At 38.5% G+C, this 19,680-nt stretch overlaps 1 protein-coding gene across 11 annotated transcripts in view; it reads right to left on the reverse strand.

The window, feature by feature from the left end:
- Positions 1–19,680, reverse strand: part of FHOD3 (formin homology 2 domain containing 3) — a 592,306-nt gene that overhangs the window by 123,339 nt on the left and 449,287 nt on the right. For 6 of the 11 annotated variants that reach the window (XM_075921655.2, XM_075921653.2, XM_075921652.2 and 3 more), the window contains 3 exons: positions 16,912–17,010; positions 13,417–13,803; positions 10,421–10,546 (listed from right to left, as the gene is read on the reverse strand). The exons of 1 other annotated variant lie outside the window; for it this stretch is intronic. In XM_075921655.2, coding sequence (XP_075777770.2) covers positions 10,421–10,546; positions 13,417–13,803; positions 16,912–17,010 — 612 coding nt within the window. The remainder of the gene's footprint in view (positions 1–10,420; positions 10,547–13,416; positions 13,804–16,911; positions 17,011–19,680) is intronic. 4 more of the 11 variants (XM_006128123.5, XM_006128121.5, XM_006128120.5 and 1 more) reach the window with 2 other exon arrangements.

Below are 19,680 nucleotides of genomic sequence, written 5' to 3' on the forward strand. Positions count from 1 at the left end.
ACGAAAACTGAAACAAAAGAGTCATTAAGCACCCCTGCTATTTCCAAGTTTCCTGTTATTGTTTCTCCCTCGTCAGTGGCTGAAATAACTCTGATGATGTATTTAAAATTAACTGTATTTAAACACGATATGGATCAAAAAGGTCTAAGTAGCCAATCAGGATATTTGACTGAATAATAAACATTCAACACTTTATTTTGAGAGAGCCCAGTGAAAATATTCTGTGTCCTAGGTCAGAGGGAACAAACATAAATGTTCTAATAGAACTTAAGAACTTAGGCAGCTTAGTTCCTAAGACAAAAATGAAATCTCATTAAAACAAATTACTGCACCAGAGAATTGGAAAGTAGCAAATACAGTACATATCAGTGCTTTTTTTGTTTTAAAAAAAGTGTTGGTACTAGGGTTTTTTCAAGAAAAACAAAAACAAAAAAACCCCAAAAACTTGACAGGGAAAATTTGTTGAGGAAAAAAAAAGGTGTGATCCCTTTAATTGCTGCATGTCCCGAGCGGGCCTCCGTCCAGCACAGCGCAACTGCTCACTCCCAGGGCCAGATGGGGGCTGTGATGGAGAAAAGTGGTGAGTGCTCAAAAAGAGGTGATGGTACGCTGTACTGGTGCGTACCATTACAAAAAAGCACTGGCACATATTATATATATATATATATATATATTTCCGACTTGCAACGTGATCGGTTCCAGAGATAGCGTTGCAAGTTGGGGGCATCGTAACTCGAGTCCACATTTACAACAGGCGTCATAGGCCCTCGTAAATGCGGGGCCGAGGACGTAAGTTGGGGGATTTTGGCCCCTTCTGCACTTACGGAAAAGGTCATAAGTGCAGGGGGTCATAAATCAGGCCATTGCAAAGCGGGGGCCTCCTGTATATTGCAGATTATGATACCTTATGTTTTGTATCTGGTGAACTGCCTGAAATGGTCATTAAAAATGGAACTATGAAACATGTAGGAAATCTGAAAGGGTCTAACAGAAGAGCTTCTAGAAAGGATAATGCGCCTCACAAATCTATTGGAGCTTGTTTTTCAGTGAGTCAATAAAACAGTGAATAAAGGAGAATTGTCTGCTGCAATTTATTTAGACTTCACAATGTTTTTGAGAAAGTTCCTCCCAAGGAGCTGCTAACAAAGCTGATTAGGGTGTGACATACAAAGAACAGCTCGGATCAGAAAATGATTATGACACATGATGGAAAACATGGGAAAATATAAGTTTATTTTCATGATGGCAAATGTTGACAGCAGGCTGCACAAGGTTCGGCCCTAGGACAGTTTTTGTTCAATTTATTTGCAAAGTGGAGTGAGTCATGAAGTGAGGCAAAATCAGCAGGTGACACTAAATTATTTATGATAATCAAGACTGAAGACAACTTGGCGAAACTTCAGAAGGATCAGAAAGAGCCCAATTTGCAGCCAAGGAGCAGAAGGAACCTAGGCTGCCTGGAGAACTGCACAGAAGCCAAAAATGGTAAAGCTGGGGAGCTCAGCCACTGAAGCTGACTACAGGTTCCTCCTCCGGTGACACACTGGGTTGGAAAAAGAAGGCTCAGAGTTTGGCTGCCTAGATTGCCATCCCACAGGGAAGATAGCTTCCCTGTGGAATAGAGTGAAAAAACTTCTCTGTGTTGTAAATAATAATTGCCTAGTTTTAGATTAAATGAGCCTTAGCCTGTATGTTTTTTTATGGGCAGGGGAAGGTAATTGAAGGCTATTGTATGCCAATGCAATACATTAAAGCAGTACAGAAGTCAGCAAACAGATCTGAAAACAGGTGAGTCTGAGCGGAGTTGCATTGGAAGAGAAGGGAGGCAAAGCACCTGTTCCTTAAGTGCCATGAGTGAATTCTTGAGAGGGTGCGTGTGTGTTTGCTGGCTTCCTTTTTTAAAATTTTGTGGCAGCTGTTAGTGGGTAATGTGCTGTGAGAGAATCAGAGCCTTTGATCACAGTGGAGCCCTGATCAGGTACAGGGCTTCCCATATTAAGGGGGCTATAAAGGCATCCAAGCTACAAACTAGTGGAAGATAAAATACAGGAGGTGGAACTCAGGCTGAAGATCATTTGAATGGGACCTAGGAAGAATCCACTGATTGTCCACCAGATGATACTTCTAGATCCTTTCTGGAATGCCTCAATGGAGACTATACCCAGCAAAGGGAAATGTTTAAAGAAAGGGAGGATCAGGTGATCTTTGGTGAGATTCTACCATTTCCAAGAGGAGGAAAGCAAAGGTGAGACAAGATTATGATGCTCAACAGATGTCTTTGGCAGTGAAGCTAAAAGCATGACTCTGGAATGTCCAATGACTGGGAAGCATTCACAGGCAGAGTATTGTTATTACAGAATGAACACCACCTGACTAGGGAGGGAAACAGATTTCTAGGATGGTCACTGACTAACAGATTAAAAGAGCTTTAAATTAAGAATTTGCAGGCAAAGTTTGAGAGATTCTCAGGTCATGGAAAGTCATGAAAGATGAGAGAGATTTCAGAGGACTGGAAAATAAAAAAGAACAAATGTAGTACCAATCTATAAAAAAGGGAAGAATGGACAATCCAGGGAATTACAGACCAATCATCTTAATTTCAATACCTGGAAAGATTATGGGGCAATCCATTTGCAAATGCCCGGAAAAGAAAAAAATAATATTTTATGGATTTGACAAGAACACATCATGTCAAACCCATCTAGTAGTTTTCTTTACCCGGATAACAAGCCTTGTGGAAAGAGGATGTGGTAGATGTAGTGTAACTTGACTTTAGTAAGGCTTTTCATACCATTTTGCATGGACTTCTTATAAAAAACTAACAAAATACAATCTAGGTGGGTGCACAACTGGCTGGAAAACTTCCCAGAAAGAAGTAATCAGTGGTTCACAGTCAAGCTAAAAGAGCATAAATAGTGGGGTCTCACAGAGATCAGATCTAGGTCCAGTTCTGTTCAATATCTTCATCAGTGATTTACACAGTGGTCTAGAGAGTACTGTGATAAAGTTTGAGCATGATACAAAGCTGGAAGGCATTGAAAGTGCTTTGAAGGATACGATTAAAATTCAAAATTATCTGGACAACCTGGAGAAATGGTCTGAAGTAAACAGAATGAAATTCAATAAGAACAAACACAAAGTACTGCACCTAGGAAGAATCAATCAGTTGTACACATATAAAATAGAAAGTGACAGCCTCAGAAGGAATATTGCAGGAAGGGATCTGAAAAGGATAGTGGATCACAAGCTAAATATAAGTCAGCAATGTGAGACTGTTGCAAAAAAAATGCAAAAGAAAAAAAACAAACAAACCCCATTATTCAGAGATATATCAGCAGCAGTGCTGTAAGCAAGATATAAGAAGTAATTCAGAAGAAACAAAAAGATTAAAACATGATCTATGAGGGAAGAATGAAAAATGAGGCTGGATAGTCTGGAGAATAGAAGAGTGAGAGGAGACATAATGACAATTTTCAAGGAGATAAAAGGAGGAGGGAGAAAATGTGTTCTCCTTAACCTCTCAGGATAGGACAAAAAGCAATGTGCTAAAATAGCAGTAAGAACAGGTTAGACTGGACACTAGAAAAACTTCCTGTCATGGTGGTTAAGCACTGGAATACATGAATTAGAGAGGCTGAGGAATCTCCATCACTGTAGATTTTTAAGAGGAGGTTAGACAAACAGCTGTCAGGGTTGCTCTAGATAATACTTCATCCCACCATGATTGCAGGGGACTGGATTAAATGAACTCTCAAGATCCCTTCTGGCTGAATAACTCTAGGATTCTGTAATCTCCATGCTTGAGTCTAACACTGAGTGGGGAGGTAAATTAAGGGAGAATATAGCATTGGAGAAAGGAAAAACAAAGGGTAGGAGAATGGACATCAAGAAGAAAGATAGTGCCAATAATAATGGCACTTAGTGGAAGTAAAATGACTTTATATTACAGGTAAGCAATCTGGGTGAAACGAAGCAGAAACAACAAAGATGTCTGCATACTAATGCAAGGACTCTGGGTAACAAAATGGAAGAACTAGAATTACTGGGGCAGCAAGTGAAACCAGATGACAGAGGGATAACAGGAACATCATGAAATAGTAGTAGTTATGGCTGAAGCACAGGTATTGAAGATTATTTGTTGTTCAGGAAAACCAGAAATAAAGGAACAGGTGGTGAAGTGGAATAGTATTTTAACAAAGAGGTAGACTGTACAGAAATTAGAAATGATGAAATGGATAAAAGAGAATCTGTTTAACATTGGGGAAGAAAGGTAAGAGAGGTTTGGGATAGTGCTTTGCTACAAACCCACAGGATCCAATTTTGATATGGCTAGAGCATGTCATACTCAAGGTACAATCGGAACTATTGTACTGCTATGTCCCTCAGTGCTCTAACCTGGCTCTAACTTTTACACCATTTCGCTGTGAGAGCAACCACACCTTATCTGCTTGATTTTTAGAGCAAGGACATGGCTTTCCTCTATTATAAACATATCGCTCTCCATCTTCAGTCGCCAGTGGTGAGATCACAGGTAAACACCTGCAGCTGACCTGGCTAGCTGATTTAGGCTTGAGCTACAGAGTTGTAAAATTGTTGTACAGATGTTCAGGATTGGACTGGAGCCTGAACTCTGGGATTGCACCAGGTGGGAAGGCCCCAGTGGCTGGGCCTCAGCCCGAGTCCTAAGGTCTGCATTGAGCCCTCTGAACCTGAGTCATCTGACCCTGGCCAGCCAGTGATGTTTAATTGCTCTGCAGACATACTCAGGAGGGCCCTGTTAGATTAAGAAGCCCATCTTTCGATAATTCTTTAAGGCCTGAGCTCAACTAAAGGAAAAAAAGAAATACAGGGAAGCTTTAAAACAAACATCTTGGGTGCGTCTAGACTGGCAAGATTTTGTGCAAAAGCAAAAGCTTTTGCGCAAAAACTTGCCAGCTGTCTACACTGGCCGCTTGAATTTCCGCAAGAGCACTGACTTTGTAATGTACAACATCAGTGCTTCTTGCGCAAATACTTTCACGCTCCTGCTCAGGGATAAGCCCTCTTGCGCAAGAATACTTGCGCAAGAGGGCCAGTGTAGACAGGCACCTTAATTTTTTGTACAAGAAAGCCTGATGGCTAAAATGGCCATCGGAGCTTTCTTGCACAAAAGCGCATCTAGATTGGCATGGATGCTTTTGCGCAAAAGCACTTTTTGCGCAAAAGCATCCTTGCCAATCTAGACGCTCTTTTGCGGAAATACATTTAGCGGAAAAACGTTTCCGTTAAAAGTATTTCCACAAAATCATGCCAGTCTAGACGTAGCCCTTCCCTTCACAATCAAAAAGTGGAGTTAGAGGTATAGAGAGAGCACTATATATTGTTACTCTCTGGCTGTTACTTTTTGCTTTGGCCAAACTGATAGCTTATGAATTGATGCAGCTTTCTGGTTGTGGAGGAGTGGGAAGTGGTTTGCTGGTAGAGGAAGAAATGAAGGGTGGAAACAACATATTTATACTGGCAGTGTGTACTCTAGTCTAAAATGGGAAGGTTAGAATGTCTCACCTTCCTCTACCTAGGGAATTATACTCACAAACTGAAAAAGAACCAATATCCCTTTCCTTCTGAACACATGATGAACATGGAGTGCACTGCAGTTAGACTTCCTAAACCAGGATCCCCCATAGATGTAATATGCACTTCGCAAACATGGCTATCCACAGGAGGTACAAAGAAATGAGCTGGAGGCCTTTCAGGCAGGAGCTGGCAAGATAAGCAGCTGAATTCACAAACTGACAACTTCAAATAGTTTCTCTTTCCACTGTACAATCACAGACACCAAAAACAAAACAAAAACCCTAAACACAAACTGTTATTATTATACAAATGTTTTTATTCAGTACTGATCATAGGCAAAGAATGGTATTAAAAACTTTTCTTTCAAACTTATGTTGTCACTCTTGTTTTCAGAAGCAAAACATAGCCAAAGTTCTGAAAGGTCCATCAACTGCATCAAACTCAGATTGAATCAGGCTAGATAGCACTGAGATAAACGCTTCTCTACTTCTTTCTTGTTTTGTAATGTCAGATAAACCATACCAAAAATCAAATATGAAATGCAATTCAGATTTACATAATATAAAAATAAGGATATAGAGGAGACTGTAAATTGCAAGCAGAAAACTCACCTTGGAATTAACTGTTACCTGCATCTGCCGCTTATCAAGTTTTTTTAATTTTTCAGTTTTTTACCACCAGGATATAGGAAACAGTATCTACATAACCCAACACAGATTACAAGTAGCTACCTCAGAAGAAGTCATTGAAAAGTTCCATGGTACCTTGAACTAACTGGTTTGTGATTAGTGAAACATACATTATCGCCTGCTGCCCAATACATAAAATTCCATCCTTAGAGCCATCCTTGCACATCTTTGCCAATCATGAATTTCACAATTCCATAAGAAAAATCTGATTCTGCCCCGCCTGTCACCTTTAGTTGGAGTAAGATGGTGTATACGCCTGAAATGGCAGAGCACTCAGAAGTCATATGCTTGATATGAATTGAATCCCAAAATCCTGAAAATGTGTGTATGCTACGTTACAATAATCTGGAAACTCAAAATCTTTCAAGTGCCTATGTTGGTGCATCTAACAGGCAAAAGGAAGCTGTTGGATACATGCATTTTTCATATCTCTCACCTGCACCTGAAGTACACATACAAAATCCAGAAATGCAGGATAACCACAATGATCTGTAACACTCATGCAAGACTTTTATGGCTTCATTCTGCAAGGTCCTGAGCATTCTGGCTGAAAACCAGCAAAACACTTAAATACATATGTAAAACTAAGCTTGAGTGCTTTGCTGGATGAAGGCCAGAGTGCTCAGGACCTTGTTGGACAAGTCCCTATAAACACGAGTTAGTTATTCTGTGCAGATCAGTCATTCTTCGACAATTTGCTATATTATCCAGTCCCGCTTTTCAGATTCACGCTCTCTCTCCCTTTTGCTTGATTTTGGCACAGTGATTGCTTTACGGTCCTCTGCACTCAACATAATTTAATTACTCTTGTTTTAGTTTTGTTCAGCTTCCAAATACATGGCAATGTTATATCCTACTCAGGCTCATACTTGTATTTTTAGTCATATGAACAATCAATATTCATGTTCATAACAATTCATAGGGTTTATTATTATTAATTATTATTAGCAATAGACATCAGTAGGCATTCTTTTTATGTTTAATATTTAATTGAATAATTAATCCGCATTTATCACTAAATATTAATGTATATTACAAATATTTTTTCCATATTATTTTAAAACACCAAATGCCAGGCAACTAATGCTCAAATACAATACAAGAAACAAAGACTTAGGTTTGGACTCAGATATTTGGCTAGCTGTTGGCTGTCACATTTGTAGATTTGTGCAGCCCTTCCATAGTCAGATCCCCCCAAAAATAAATGTTTCGTAAAGGGTAACAATATTTTGTGCCTAGAAAGAAGAGAGTTTTTTGTTGCATAACTTTCTTCAAAGGGGCTGAAGTTTGACCTATGTAATCATGGCTCATATTGAAGAAGAAAATGAAGGGCTGACTGTTGCTTTTATGGCTGAAATTATAATATACACATGCCATATGTAGAAGAGACATCCATGTGATGAATTGCAGAGCCAGGAGATAAAATGAATTCATCACATACTCTGAACCACTTGCATGCTGCCCCAGGTCTACTTCTAACATTTCAAACTCATGAGGATCTTCAAAGGGCCACATTATTATTATTATTTTTTTATATATTCTGATAGAGTTATTTTCCTCCCAACCCAAGTTATACTCATCACAGGTAATATTCCAGGAAATAACTCAATTTCCAAAAGGGACCAGGCTTGATTCTATTTCTAGAAGCTCTAGAGATATAGTTTAAATTACAACATTTATGCATGGATGTGTTAAAATTAATAAAGGCCTCTGGACCTTCCGGGAGTAGAGTGAGCTCTGTCCCATTGGCAAATAGAGTAATTTCCTTTTTTCCAATGGTATAAATGGGTATATTGCTGACTCTAGAGTAGCCTGATTTTAAAGACCTACATATAATATATATGGACACAAATACACACGTAATTACAGGACAGAAACAAAGGGATGTTCCCTTTGCGAAATGTTTGCATTCAACCCATTTAGCAGCAATTTACTGCTTTATGCTGCACTCAAAAATGCTGCTTTTAACTCCTTGAAGTAGTCTGCGTTGGTGCCTAAGGCACAATTCAACCTACTAAAATCAAGCTAAAGGCATTACTCTGTTTCTGTACTGGGAAAAAAAGTCTAGTTTAGGGCCAGACTGAGCTAGCATGTGTAATTTAAGCACAAGCACATAGGGACCACTTTTCCTAGACAAGACAAGGCCTCAGAGGGTGACTGTTACATAGAGCCCTAATTCCAAATTAGACCTGGTTTCAGGTATGGAAACAGAAGTTTTTCACGGCCCAAATCTCAACATCTGCTATATACGCAAGACAAATATCACCTTTCCTTATGAAACCTGTTCAACAAACAACTGACGAACATAAACAACTTTTCTTACAAAAGCTTATTAATCAAAAACCTAAAAAGAATTGCAATAGGCTGATTTGAATCTATGTTTCTGAGAGGTAAAAGAATGACAAGGGTTGTTTGGAGTCTTTTTTTCTGGTTTTATATGACAATGATTTGACCCAGACTGGGAATGATAAATTCAGTCAAGTTGCTCTGGGAAGATGAACGAAATGAAAAATTGTGCCTTTCACCATGGGTAAATTTAATGTAATTATTCACTTGAAAGCAGGATTAAATCAATACCTTGTGCTTGGAAATATTTACACACCATGGAACCACTTACAGCAGATGGTGGAAAGATTCAGTGAAATAAGCAATTAAAGATATAACGAAGGGAGCATCAAGGAAAATTAAAGAGAAAATATTTACACTCAAAAGATGACCTGGAAATGAAAATTCTGTGGCATATACAGAAAAGATCCTGGAGAAAATACTTTGGTATGTTAAAGCACAGGTACAAGCATCTAGTAAAAAGTTTCACCAAGGAGCAAGAGTCTGCACCTAGCCTCTGTTTTGGTTAACAGCCAAGTTTAAACTTGAGGTTTGGGGTAAACTAGGCCTCTGCAAGCTACTACATACAGAAAGCTTTTGAGGAATTAGAGGCCAATTTGGCAACATGTAAATCTGAGCCCATCAAGCTCTGTTGGAAATTATTTAAGGTTGACCAGTCTTGACAGCAACATAATTAAAATCTCCTACCTCTCCCTCTTTAACCCAGCATGATATCCTTTGGAGTTGTCATCTGCTTTAAAGCAGTAACAGTCAGATAATTTCTGGTGGTCTAAACCTTTGGCCAAGTGGCATTTCTTGCACATATCCATAACATTCTTTCTTTCTATATTTTTTCTACATACTTTGGTGGACCATAATTCACCATGATATTTTGATAGCTCATAGACTGAATTTTTTACAAATTAGTTGGTATTTAAGTATGTCTCCCCCTGACTTATTCTGGAAAACATTTTTGCTTGTGATTTAAAAGCAGGAAGATAAATGAAACATTTTCAAGAAAATGAAGGGCTAAAATTATCCAATGGGAAATTTGGAGATCTTAGATTTAGATGAAGTTAGTCTTGATTTGCATCAGTGCAAAGGAAACAAGAATTGTGTAAGATGTTTTAAAAATTGGGAGAAATGAAATTTGATCTAAACAGCCTTGCAAGTACAGGTTGAAACTCTCTTAACAGGCACTCTTTGGTCTGGCAACATCCCTGGTCCAGCAGGACCATGGATGCTCCAGGACCAGAGAGTCCCACTGGAGGGCTAGCGCCCGGGAGCCCTGCAAACTGGCAGAGCAGCGGGGCTTCCCAGCAGGACTGCGGGGCTGCCCAGAGCAGCAACAGGAGCCAGGTTCTGGAGTGGGAACCCAATACTCAGAGGCAGCGGGGCTGCCAGGCACTGGAGCAGGAGCCTGGTACACACACAGGAGGCAAGCCTGCCTGTTGCAGCAGTGGGAGCCCGGTGAGCAGAGGGGGTGGGTAGGGGCTGAAAGAGCAGCGGGGCTAGCGAGAGGGGGGAACCAGCTGGGAGGGCAGCAAATGGGGCAGGGCTGGAATGGGCTGGCAGCCAGGGTGCCAGAAGTGACCACCCCTATTCCAACAAAATCCCTCATTCGAGACTGGTCAGGTTCTGAGGGTGCTGGACCAGAGTGGTCCAATCTGTATTTAAAATCTCTTGTAACAATTTTAGCTGGAAGCAGCAGCAATAGAATGGTGATAGATCTAGATCCGACTAGGATAAATATTTAAAATTCAGACACAATGAACTCTAATTTCCCCTTCCTCTCTATATAGAGATAATCACAAAATGAAAATTTAATTTCCAAGATGTTTCTTACAAACCTTTCAGATTTGGTCTCCTGAGGTGGTGACAGACTTGTCCCATAACGAGAAATAGGTGTTGTAGGTGCACTTAGTCCAGAATAAGGTCTTGTAGAAGAATAAGAGTTGTTGCCATAGCTACTGTTTCTAAAGGTACCGGAAAAACAGGAAACAGGAGGAGAAAGGGAGAGAGAAAGAAAGAAAATCAGTCAGCAAGAAACCATGTGACAGCATATCCTTTTTATTCGTAGCTGGGGACTAAAGAACGTTGTACCTCAGAACTGCATGAACTGCCAGCCACATCCCCAACTTAGAAAAAGTAGCAAATCATATCATTTTAATATAACCCATAACAAGAACAGATTTAATACTGTATTTTTTAAAATGCTAGTGTGGAGATTCAAAGAAGGATTACAATGTTCCTTTAAAGTGACAGCTGTTCACTGGAATACTTAATTGACTGCTCAGTTACTTAGAAATTTATTAGCTGGTTTGGGAGCTGATAATCTACCACCAGGAAAGAAACTGAAAAGATCAGTGTCAGCAGTATTCATTCCAAGTGAAATAAAGGAAAACCCCAATATTCCCCAGATATTGTCAGGACATGGAATCAAATGATTGGCTAATGTTTATGCTATAAATGAAAAGCATTCAAATTCTTTTCAATTAAAACATGAAGTATTTTCTTTCTCCACCCATTTTTCCCCAACATAAGTCATCACTTAAGTGTCATTTCTTATGATGTCTGTAAAAAATGATAGCCCCAGTTAAATAAGACATGTCTTTTAGGAATTTCTACCATCCATTCACTCCATTAAAAAAATGCTTGACTTTAATGTTAGCTTGTTGATCAAAGAGAAATTGTTTCCAGGAATGGTCACCTCCCCAGAGCCCCTAGTATCAATGTTTTCATCCTGGCTTTTCTACTGAGCAGGAAAGGCAGGTCCACAACTTTCATGTGTCTTTTAACTGCCCCAGGAGCATTTGTAGCTGACATGTCATGGGTACACAAGGGAGGCTGGCTTTGGAAAAGTTTAAACCTTTCTTTCCACTTTTTGGAAGAGATGTACCTTTTCCACTCGGAGCCTACGCTATATGGTAGTTAAATTATTCCAAGAAGCCAACCCACCCAAATGTCAAAATTCCATGAAAGAAAAGCACATTGTCATTTTCTTTTTAACCACTCGCAATATTAAATATAATTCACACCTCTCCCCTCTCAAAATGCTAGTACTGCACAATTTCATTTTTTTTCACGTGTGTTACTTGGAAACTTACGTGCCTGTTTCAGCTCAGATTAACCCCAATCATTTGCTTATGGAAAACTGATTTATACAAATGTCCACATTTCATTTGGGCTGCCATGTGAAGTACTGATTGACATGGCAGGATTTATATCCTTAGAATACATTTAAGTTAGGAATCTTTTATGGGAGAGGCCTTGTTTTGAACAGAATGTATCATGTTTCCTCTCCATATCCTCATCTCCACAAATACTGTGAATGTCTTAAAGCACTATCAAACCCCTATTTGTAAGGGAAATGAAAGGACAAGTTTGGGAATATAACCTCTGTAACAGCTCTGGCAAGAGAATAGACTAGGAAATGGAAATAGTACTCTGAGATTATGTGCCTGTATAGCGCAGAGCCTCTTTGGTCACATAGGCCTAACATTGTCACTGATCTTCAGTCTGATAGAGATTAAATTGGGGGTCATGAGCCAGTAACAACTTTTCTACCTTGATTTTTCCAACTAAGAAATCGAGATAATACTACTTACAGCTCTCTCATGGGGTACTGCGAGGGTTATATGATCCCTGTGAAAGGGAAGGGAAAAATCCTTTGAGAAAGGGAAGTGCTCTCTAAGTTCCAAGTGCTGAGTTGTGGAAAAGTAAAACTCAGTTCTTTTTAGAGTGCTTTGGGGGCTACAGAGTAAACTAATGAAGAGAGTCCTTAGCATCAAAGGTTCTGCAGTCTGTCAGAAGGCAATGAGCTCAGCCTGAGTATGAAATTGAAGATCATCAACCCCTTATCCCACTACAAAGATAAACATCTGCATAACTTTTAGTATGTATCATACAACAGAGAGAGCTAAATAAGGGATAAGAATGGGCAGTAACTTGTCAAACATAATTATTTTGCATAACAAAATAGCAATCCAAATAAACCTAAATATTTTATTTAGTAAGACTTTTACTACATGCAAAATATTTACCAATTGCTTATTGAAAACATGTGCATTGAGGATTTACTACTAAGCTCAGTAAGGGCAGTAAAACCACTAATCAACTGTTAAACCTCAAAGTGTTGCAAATGATCAATTCTTTTATAAGCCTATAATACTGTAAGTGGCTTATTAAATCTCATTCCAGTGTGTAGCTAGAAATTTAAATTAAAGTGTGGCTGTTTCCTTAATTTCACGTATCTAATGGCTTTTCAGGATTAAACCTAATACAGTATGTATCTTTTGTGACATACAATATGAAACTGCAGAAACAAAAGCTACAGCTGTGTCTATACCAAAGCAGTGCAATGCTATAACAGTGGGGGTGAAATCCTCTGCCCATTTTAATCAATGAGAGTTTTGTCATTGACGTCAGTGGAATCAGGATTTCACCCTAAAATTTCTAGGGCCTGATTTTTATCTCACACACATTTTACATCAGTATAACTCCAATGATTTCCTGGAAATTACTGCTACAAATTATATCTATAAATGAAGCAAAACTGATGCCCATAAGCGTTTTCCTCCAAAGATGTTTTTACCATGATTTTCTAATGTCACTTAAAGAATACCATCTATTCACTATGTATCTTGAAGAGACACAGGATGAAATAACAGCATGAAAGACCAAGGAGGGAGAATCAGTCAAGTTAAAATATAGTATTACAAGACTAAAACTAATGCAGTATGTTCTAGAAACAATGCAATATGAAAAGCATGTAAACAGTACAATACAACTTTAGAAAGGTGCTATTAATTCATCTAAATATTAATGCCAGCGGTGTAAAATCTACCTGTTTTCCCTCATAACTTCTGCTTCCTTTTCTGTAACAGTTGTTGGAGACTCTTCAAAGTCATAGGAGAAAAGGTGAAAAGGGCTATGTGGTACATAAGGCAATTTCTCTATAGTTGGAGATGCCTTTGGCGTAATAGATGCTGATGAATTTTGGGAGGAGTTAAGTGAGACTGATGCAGGAGAGGATGATGATGAATGAACAGAATAATGGTGTGAGACAGATGAATCAGGCACTGAAGATGAGCTGCTGGATGGATTCTTGGATTTAGAGCAGTGGAGAGGCCTCTCGGCTTGAGAACCTGTACTTGAGACGGTTGAAGAATCAGAAGTCTGATTCTCATTCCGCAGCTTTTCATTTGCAACCTGGTACACATCTGAGACTTCACTGCAAGGGAAGGTGTGGTGAGGAGGAAACAAGAGAAAAGGCAAAGCAAGATAAGGAGAGAGGGGATCAAAGATCATATAGTTAGGGGGGGAAATCCAGAAGAGTAAAATAAAAACAAAAACTTCCTAAATGTAGCCAATTGCCATCACTGTTAAAAAGCTAGCAAAAACTCAAAGCTTTGTATACCAGGGGGATTCTTCTTAGGACTGGAAAATAATGCAGAATATTCAGATTTGATTTAGAGGAAAGAAAGGGTATTAACCCATGAAAATTCAGAACCATTTAATCTAGTTTTTATGAGTTTTTTTCCACTACAGGTCTCTATACAGGTTGAACCTTGTTAGTCCAGCTCTTGGGACCTGATCGGTTCTGAACCAGACAATTTTCCAGACCAGGGGAGGTCAATATTCTCTAGCAGCATTACTAGCACTTCCACTGCTTACTGGCTCTTAGAAGATATCTAGGGGTAAATTAGAGCTAAATAACAACACAGAACACAGAGCTAGGACTGGAGGCTGTAAACAAACTTAACAGGACCATGGGAAACTTGGCCACACACATGAAAAGTGGACATCCTACTAACTAAAATCATTCTGCACAACAGATATTTCCAGATCAGAGTTTTGGATTAGAAAGGTTCAACTTGTACTATCCTCAAGTGGCCAAATAAATCCCAAAGCAGCCTTACTATACTGGATGATCTGGCCCAACAGATAATTTACGATGTGTGCCAAAGTCTAATGACCATCCTGTATTCTGATACAACATTTTTATAAAAACGAGGAGTCTTGTGGCACATTAAAAGCTAACAGATTTATTCGGGCATACGCTTTCATGGGCAAAACCCCATTTAGTCAGATCTGATAAAGTAGGTTTTTGCCCATGAAAGCGTATGCCCAAATAAATCTTGTTCACTTTTAAGGTGCCACAGAATCCTAGTTATTTTCATGGATTTAGACTAACACTGCTAGCCCTCTAACATTTTATTATAGAAGTACATGGAGATCTACTGACACAAAGTGCTATGAGAGAGCCAGGTAGTGTTATATAAAACTAATTTACCAAAGATGAAGCCCCAAATGACCCAAGCCAGGTTTCTTCTACCAAAACAAAACCCTACAGTGGTTTTAAAAGCCATTTGCCATCAGTGTGTTTATGCACCTCTATAGGTACTTTCATGACCGTTCTCACTATCTGAATGCCAGTACAAGGCTTCCATCCAATGTAATCACTACATAGGGACTGCATGAGGGTATTACAAGCAGATTAGTTGTGCAGAGATTCCTGTGCACTGAGGGCAGTAGAAAGGGGTCTTTGCTTTGGTCCTGCCTAGCTTACTGTTATTGTTATAAAGTAGAACCAGAGGCAGGATGGGCAAAGAACCATGGGAGCTGCCTTGGAGCAGGTCTGTTAGTCTTGATAACCAGAGCCCATAGTCTGGAAAAGCAACTATGGGGGCCAGTATTGCAGCCTTGAGCTGGGTCACCAGATTGGTGGGTGGATTTCACCACTCCTACCACTCTGAACTCCAACTGTGTGGCACCTGAGTATTCAGGATTTGAGAAAGGAGTGGATTTCACCCTGCAGATAACATTGATTACTGTATTTTTGAATGGATAATCATAAAATCAAAGGGAGTTTTTCAGAAAGGATTTGCATAGAGAATTATGAACTATTATCATCCATCTATTTCACCCCAAATCTGCTGTCATAAATTATAGTTAAGATACCAACTTGACTGGACTAGAGCAACAATTTGAATTTTTGAAGCTCAACTTCCCATAGGAGCAACATCCTCAGAAACCTAGAAACATTCATCTACTGTGCCAGATAAGAATCACCTGGCCATAGATCAATATATTCCCACAATCCCTGACAAAGTGGCCTGGAATAAATCTCCAGAGCACGGGTCCCAACCAGTTACTTTACAATGGCAGTTAAAGAGTAATTTTGTAAACAATGATCTGAAACATCACTCTAGCTGTATCAAAGTAGATATTATTTTTAAAATATGAAAGTTACATATGCACAAAACAGTGCATACATGACTCTTCAATTACACCTCTTTACGTGCTGTTGTTTAATATTCAGTTAATTAAATAATTGAGTTTTTAAGCATTGGATTTGAGGAAATTATCACTTAATTTTAAATTTTCAGAAGGCCATTGGCTAGATTTGCAGACTGGAAGACATTAATAACAACATTACAGTGTTTTCTTTGGAATTTGCACATTAAAGAGTTTCCTTTCCTCCTTCAATGCTGTACAAGACTGTATGAATGCGGTTAAGTACAAAAAAAATTACATATATATATATCCAATCTCATTTTGCAGAATTGCAGAGCCAAACATTTTAACTTAAATCAAATGGCTGTCTAGAAGAGAAAGCATATTTTCTTTTTCTGATTTATTTATTAGGAAAAAATTACCACTGGCCAAATCCATATGAACCTCAGGAAATAAATGGAAAATATAACATTTGAACAGGGAATATTGATAGTTATAATTTGTTTATATATATACACACACAAATACATGTCTGTGTCCAGCTTTGTCTCTCAGTTAAGTATTTTTCCCCTATGATACAAATTTTTAAAATTCTAAAATAACTAGCAGGCAATATTTCACAAACGGTAATATTTTTACATAAGGATTCATAAAAAGAATTACTATAATGAAAAAGACACATTTTTGTCTGATGATGGATCATGGAAACACTAACAAAGGATGTTCAGGAAGAGGTGCATAGGAGTTGCAGCAAAGTACTGCAGCAAAGCATGTGATGAATAGCTTTGCTGAAAGAGATTAAATTAGGCACCTGCTTTAAATTCCATCATCAGCTCTGCCTGTTAAATCTCCTGAATTGAACTAGTGTATCTAATGTGCAGCCCATTGGATTTTTATAATTAAATGCATTTTGATAATTCCATAAATATGAACAAGGCTTTGCCAAGTCAACAGGTTTGTTCTAAGGTATGTTTTTATAGTGAAAAGTATGACTATGGTTTCAAGGATAGTTGTATACTATAAATCAGTAAGGTGAATTCATGCTACAAATATTGGAGGTGAGGTCAGGAAATGTGAGGGGAGGGACACTGAACCCCAGTACCTGGCTTTGACCTGCCTACTGGCCTCTTCCTCCCACTCATCCTCAGTATTAGGCTCTGTGACTGGTTGTTCCTCGTCCTCTTCATCCTCCTCCTCCTCTCTGAGACCAAACCAAGGAAAGAAGCATGCAATGGGATAGAAATAGAGAAGGCGGAAAAGAAAAAGATAAGTCGCCCCAAAACACTAGACCCAAAAATGTTAGAAATGGAAAGAAAAAAAATTACTTCAGCCACTACATGAGAAATCATCTTACTCACATAAAATCTTTTGGAAAATGAGTAATTATGCTGCAATTATATGCACTGTTTACAGTAGTTAAAGTGTTTAAATATCCAGGATATTTAAATTTATACTGATGTTATCACAAAGGGATTATTAATACATTGATTCGTTTTCCATGTGATTCGTTTTTAAAAAATTCATAAAACTGTCCCTTTCTTTTCTAGACCTAGAATTCAGCGCTGCTGTGGTGCTACTCCCACAGACACTTGTGTAAGCTATTTCCCCATATCATACCAAGAGGCAATTTATTTTGCAATAAACTATGTCACTTCGCTTAAAGCACCACACAAAATGAATCTAGGTGGTATGATGTAATAATATTAAAAGCCAAAAATAAAATATTTTGCTTGAAAAGCTGACAGGAATTTCAAAGGCACCTATTTAACAAGAAAATTAAGGATGTAAACCACCAACTTAAAAATAAATCTAATACAAAATAACCAAGATAAAGTTTACAACTTTTTAGAGGTTAAACATTTTATTTACAAGATGATTGTATACGAATTGTCCGTTGACGGAAAAAAGAGGAATCATTAGCATTGCAAGAAACATATATTTTTTACCCAGAGATCAGATGAAAATTACAAGTCATGCATAAGCCCCATTCTAAACCACATCCCAACTATAAGCTCATTAACTACATTACACTCCCCTCAAATAATACATCTATATATAATTTTAAAATAATTTCTCTTTTAGTTTCTCTTTCTTAGGAGTTGCTCTAGTTCTCCATCTGACTTACTAAAGAGTGTCATTATCCATGTTATATGCAAAAGAGACATCACTTGACCAGAAATACCACAAATGGCCATGAAACTTTTAATATTCTCATATTCCACTCACTTTTCTGATTGCAAGGGTTTTCTTTTTTAAATTCTATAGGGATGCTCTATGGATTTTTTAATTTGTGTAAAGGTAGTATATTAATATATGTAGTTAGGATATTTTAGTGTCACAAGAAAAATGAATGGTGTTAATGTGAAAAAAAAAGTTTTCAGTGGCATAGAACAACAGTCTTAATATAAAATATCCAAGTTAAAATTGCCAAATGCTATCCTACTGAAGTCAAGAGGACTTTAGCCACTGATTCAGTGGGAACAAGAATCAGGTCCAAAGTTTGTTATATTAGCTTGATTTACTAGCATTGTAAGAAGATGGCTGCGGTTGAAACCCTTTTCTGAAACCACTGGGAAGCATCCAACTATTCTCAAAGCATGCAGAATGCAACACCAACAACATCGGCAGCTGTCTCAAACCACTACTAAGGTGTCTTAGTGAAAGGAGCATAATTAGAATCATACTAGATACGCGAGGGGAGGGGGGCATTTTTCATTTTCTTTTCTTTTGGGAGACCTTTCATGACTTCAAAAATATAAATTATACAAAGCAAGTGGCATGAAAATCAGCCAATTGAAGAGTTATTGCCTTTAGCTCACCAGCTAGCAGCTGAGCATTAGCTTTGCAAGCACATGACCTTTTGCTCAGGGGGAATGCTTATAGTAGCTCTGCTGCAACTTGTTGCTACCAGCCAGGGTTGAGGGAGAGGAGCTGGTTTTAGACCATGGCTCATAAGATCGCAGCGCAATGACTTACACTGTCAATTCCTTAATGGCACTAACAGTGTTTTCTTTCACAAACCGCTATGTTTATATGTTCACTTGCCAAGGGGAAGTGTGTGGGGGGTTAACTTTGCCATAAATATTCGCTCTTGGGGGAAGTTTGGCATATGCAGGCTGAACCCTGAGGCAAAAATGTTCAAGCTACCTTCTTCATCTGAAGTAATATTTTACCCTAAAGCTGCCTCGTTCACACAGGAGAAAGCAGACTTCCTGGTACATTTTGTTTCATATCTAAAAACTTAGGACCTGAATGTACAACTCTTCCTTGGGTTACTGAGCACTCCTTTCTTTAAGATGAACCACTGGCATGCAACTATTTGTCTTAGTAAGTGCCCACCAATGTGAGGAAGGGCTGAACATTCTGACTTTTCCTGTGAGGTTTGTTAACTCCCATCAGAAGGTTTCTGGATTGACTTTTCCAAATACCTCTTACAAGACAAAATGCCTCATGTTACAACAGAAACAGAAACAAATCAGGGTATAACAAATCAATATCGTAAGTACCAGCTTTATGCTTCATGCACTGATTTTAAAGATTTTGGTCCCAATTTTCAAAACAGGATTGCTAAATCAATTTACACCCAAATAGAGTGAAATTCTGGCTATGAATGACACTGACTTCATTGGGGCAAGACTGCATTCTGATGTAGTGAATCTTGGAGCTACTGGCCGCTCAGCATATATGAAATGCAGGACACATAATTATGTGGGTAAGACCATGTGCCTATGTTGATTCAATATGGACTCTGGACTGTGTGTGTGGCATCAGTTGCAGAATTGGGATCTACGTATGGATTTAGGAACCTAATTTTAGTCACCTAGTTTTGAAATGCTTGGGATTTTTGCGAATTCCTTATGTGAAATGAAAT

Source organism: Pelodiscus sinensis, chromosome 2 (assembly GCF_052426305.1).
Source record: "Pelodiscus sinensis isolate ZL-2025 chromosome 2, ASM5242630v1, whole genome shotgun sequence".
Classification (NCBI taxonomy): Eukaryota; Metazoa; Chordata; order Testudines; family Trionychidae; genus Pelodiscus; species Pelodiscus sinensis.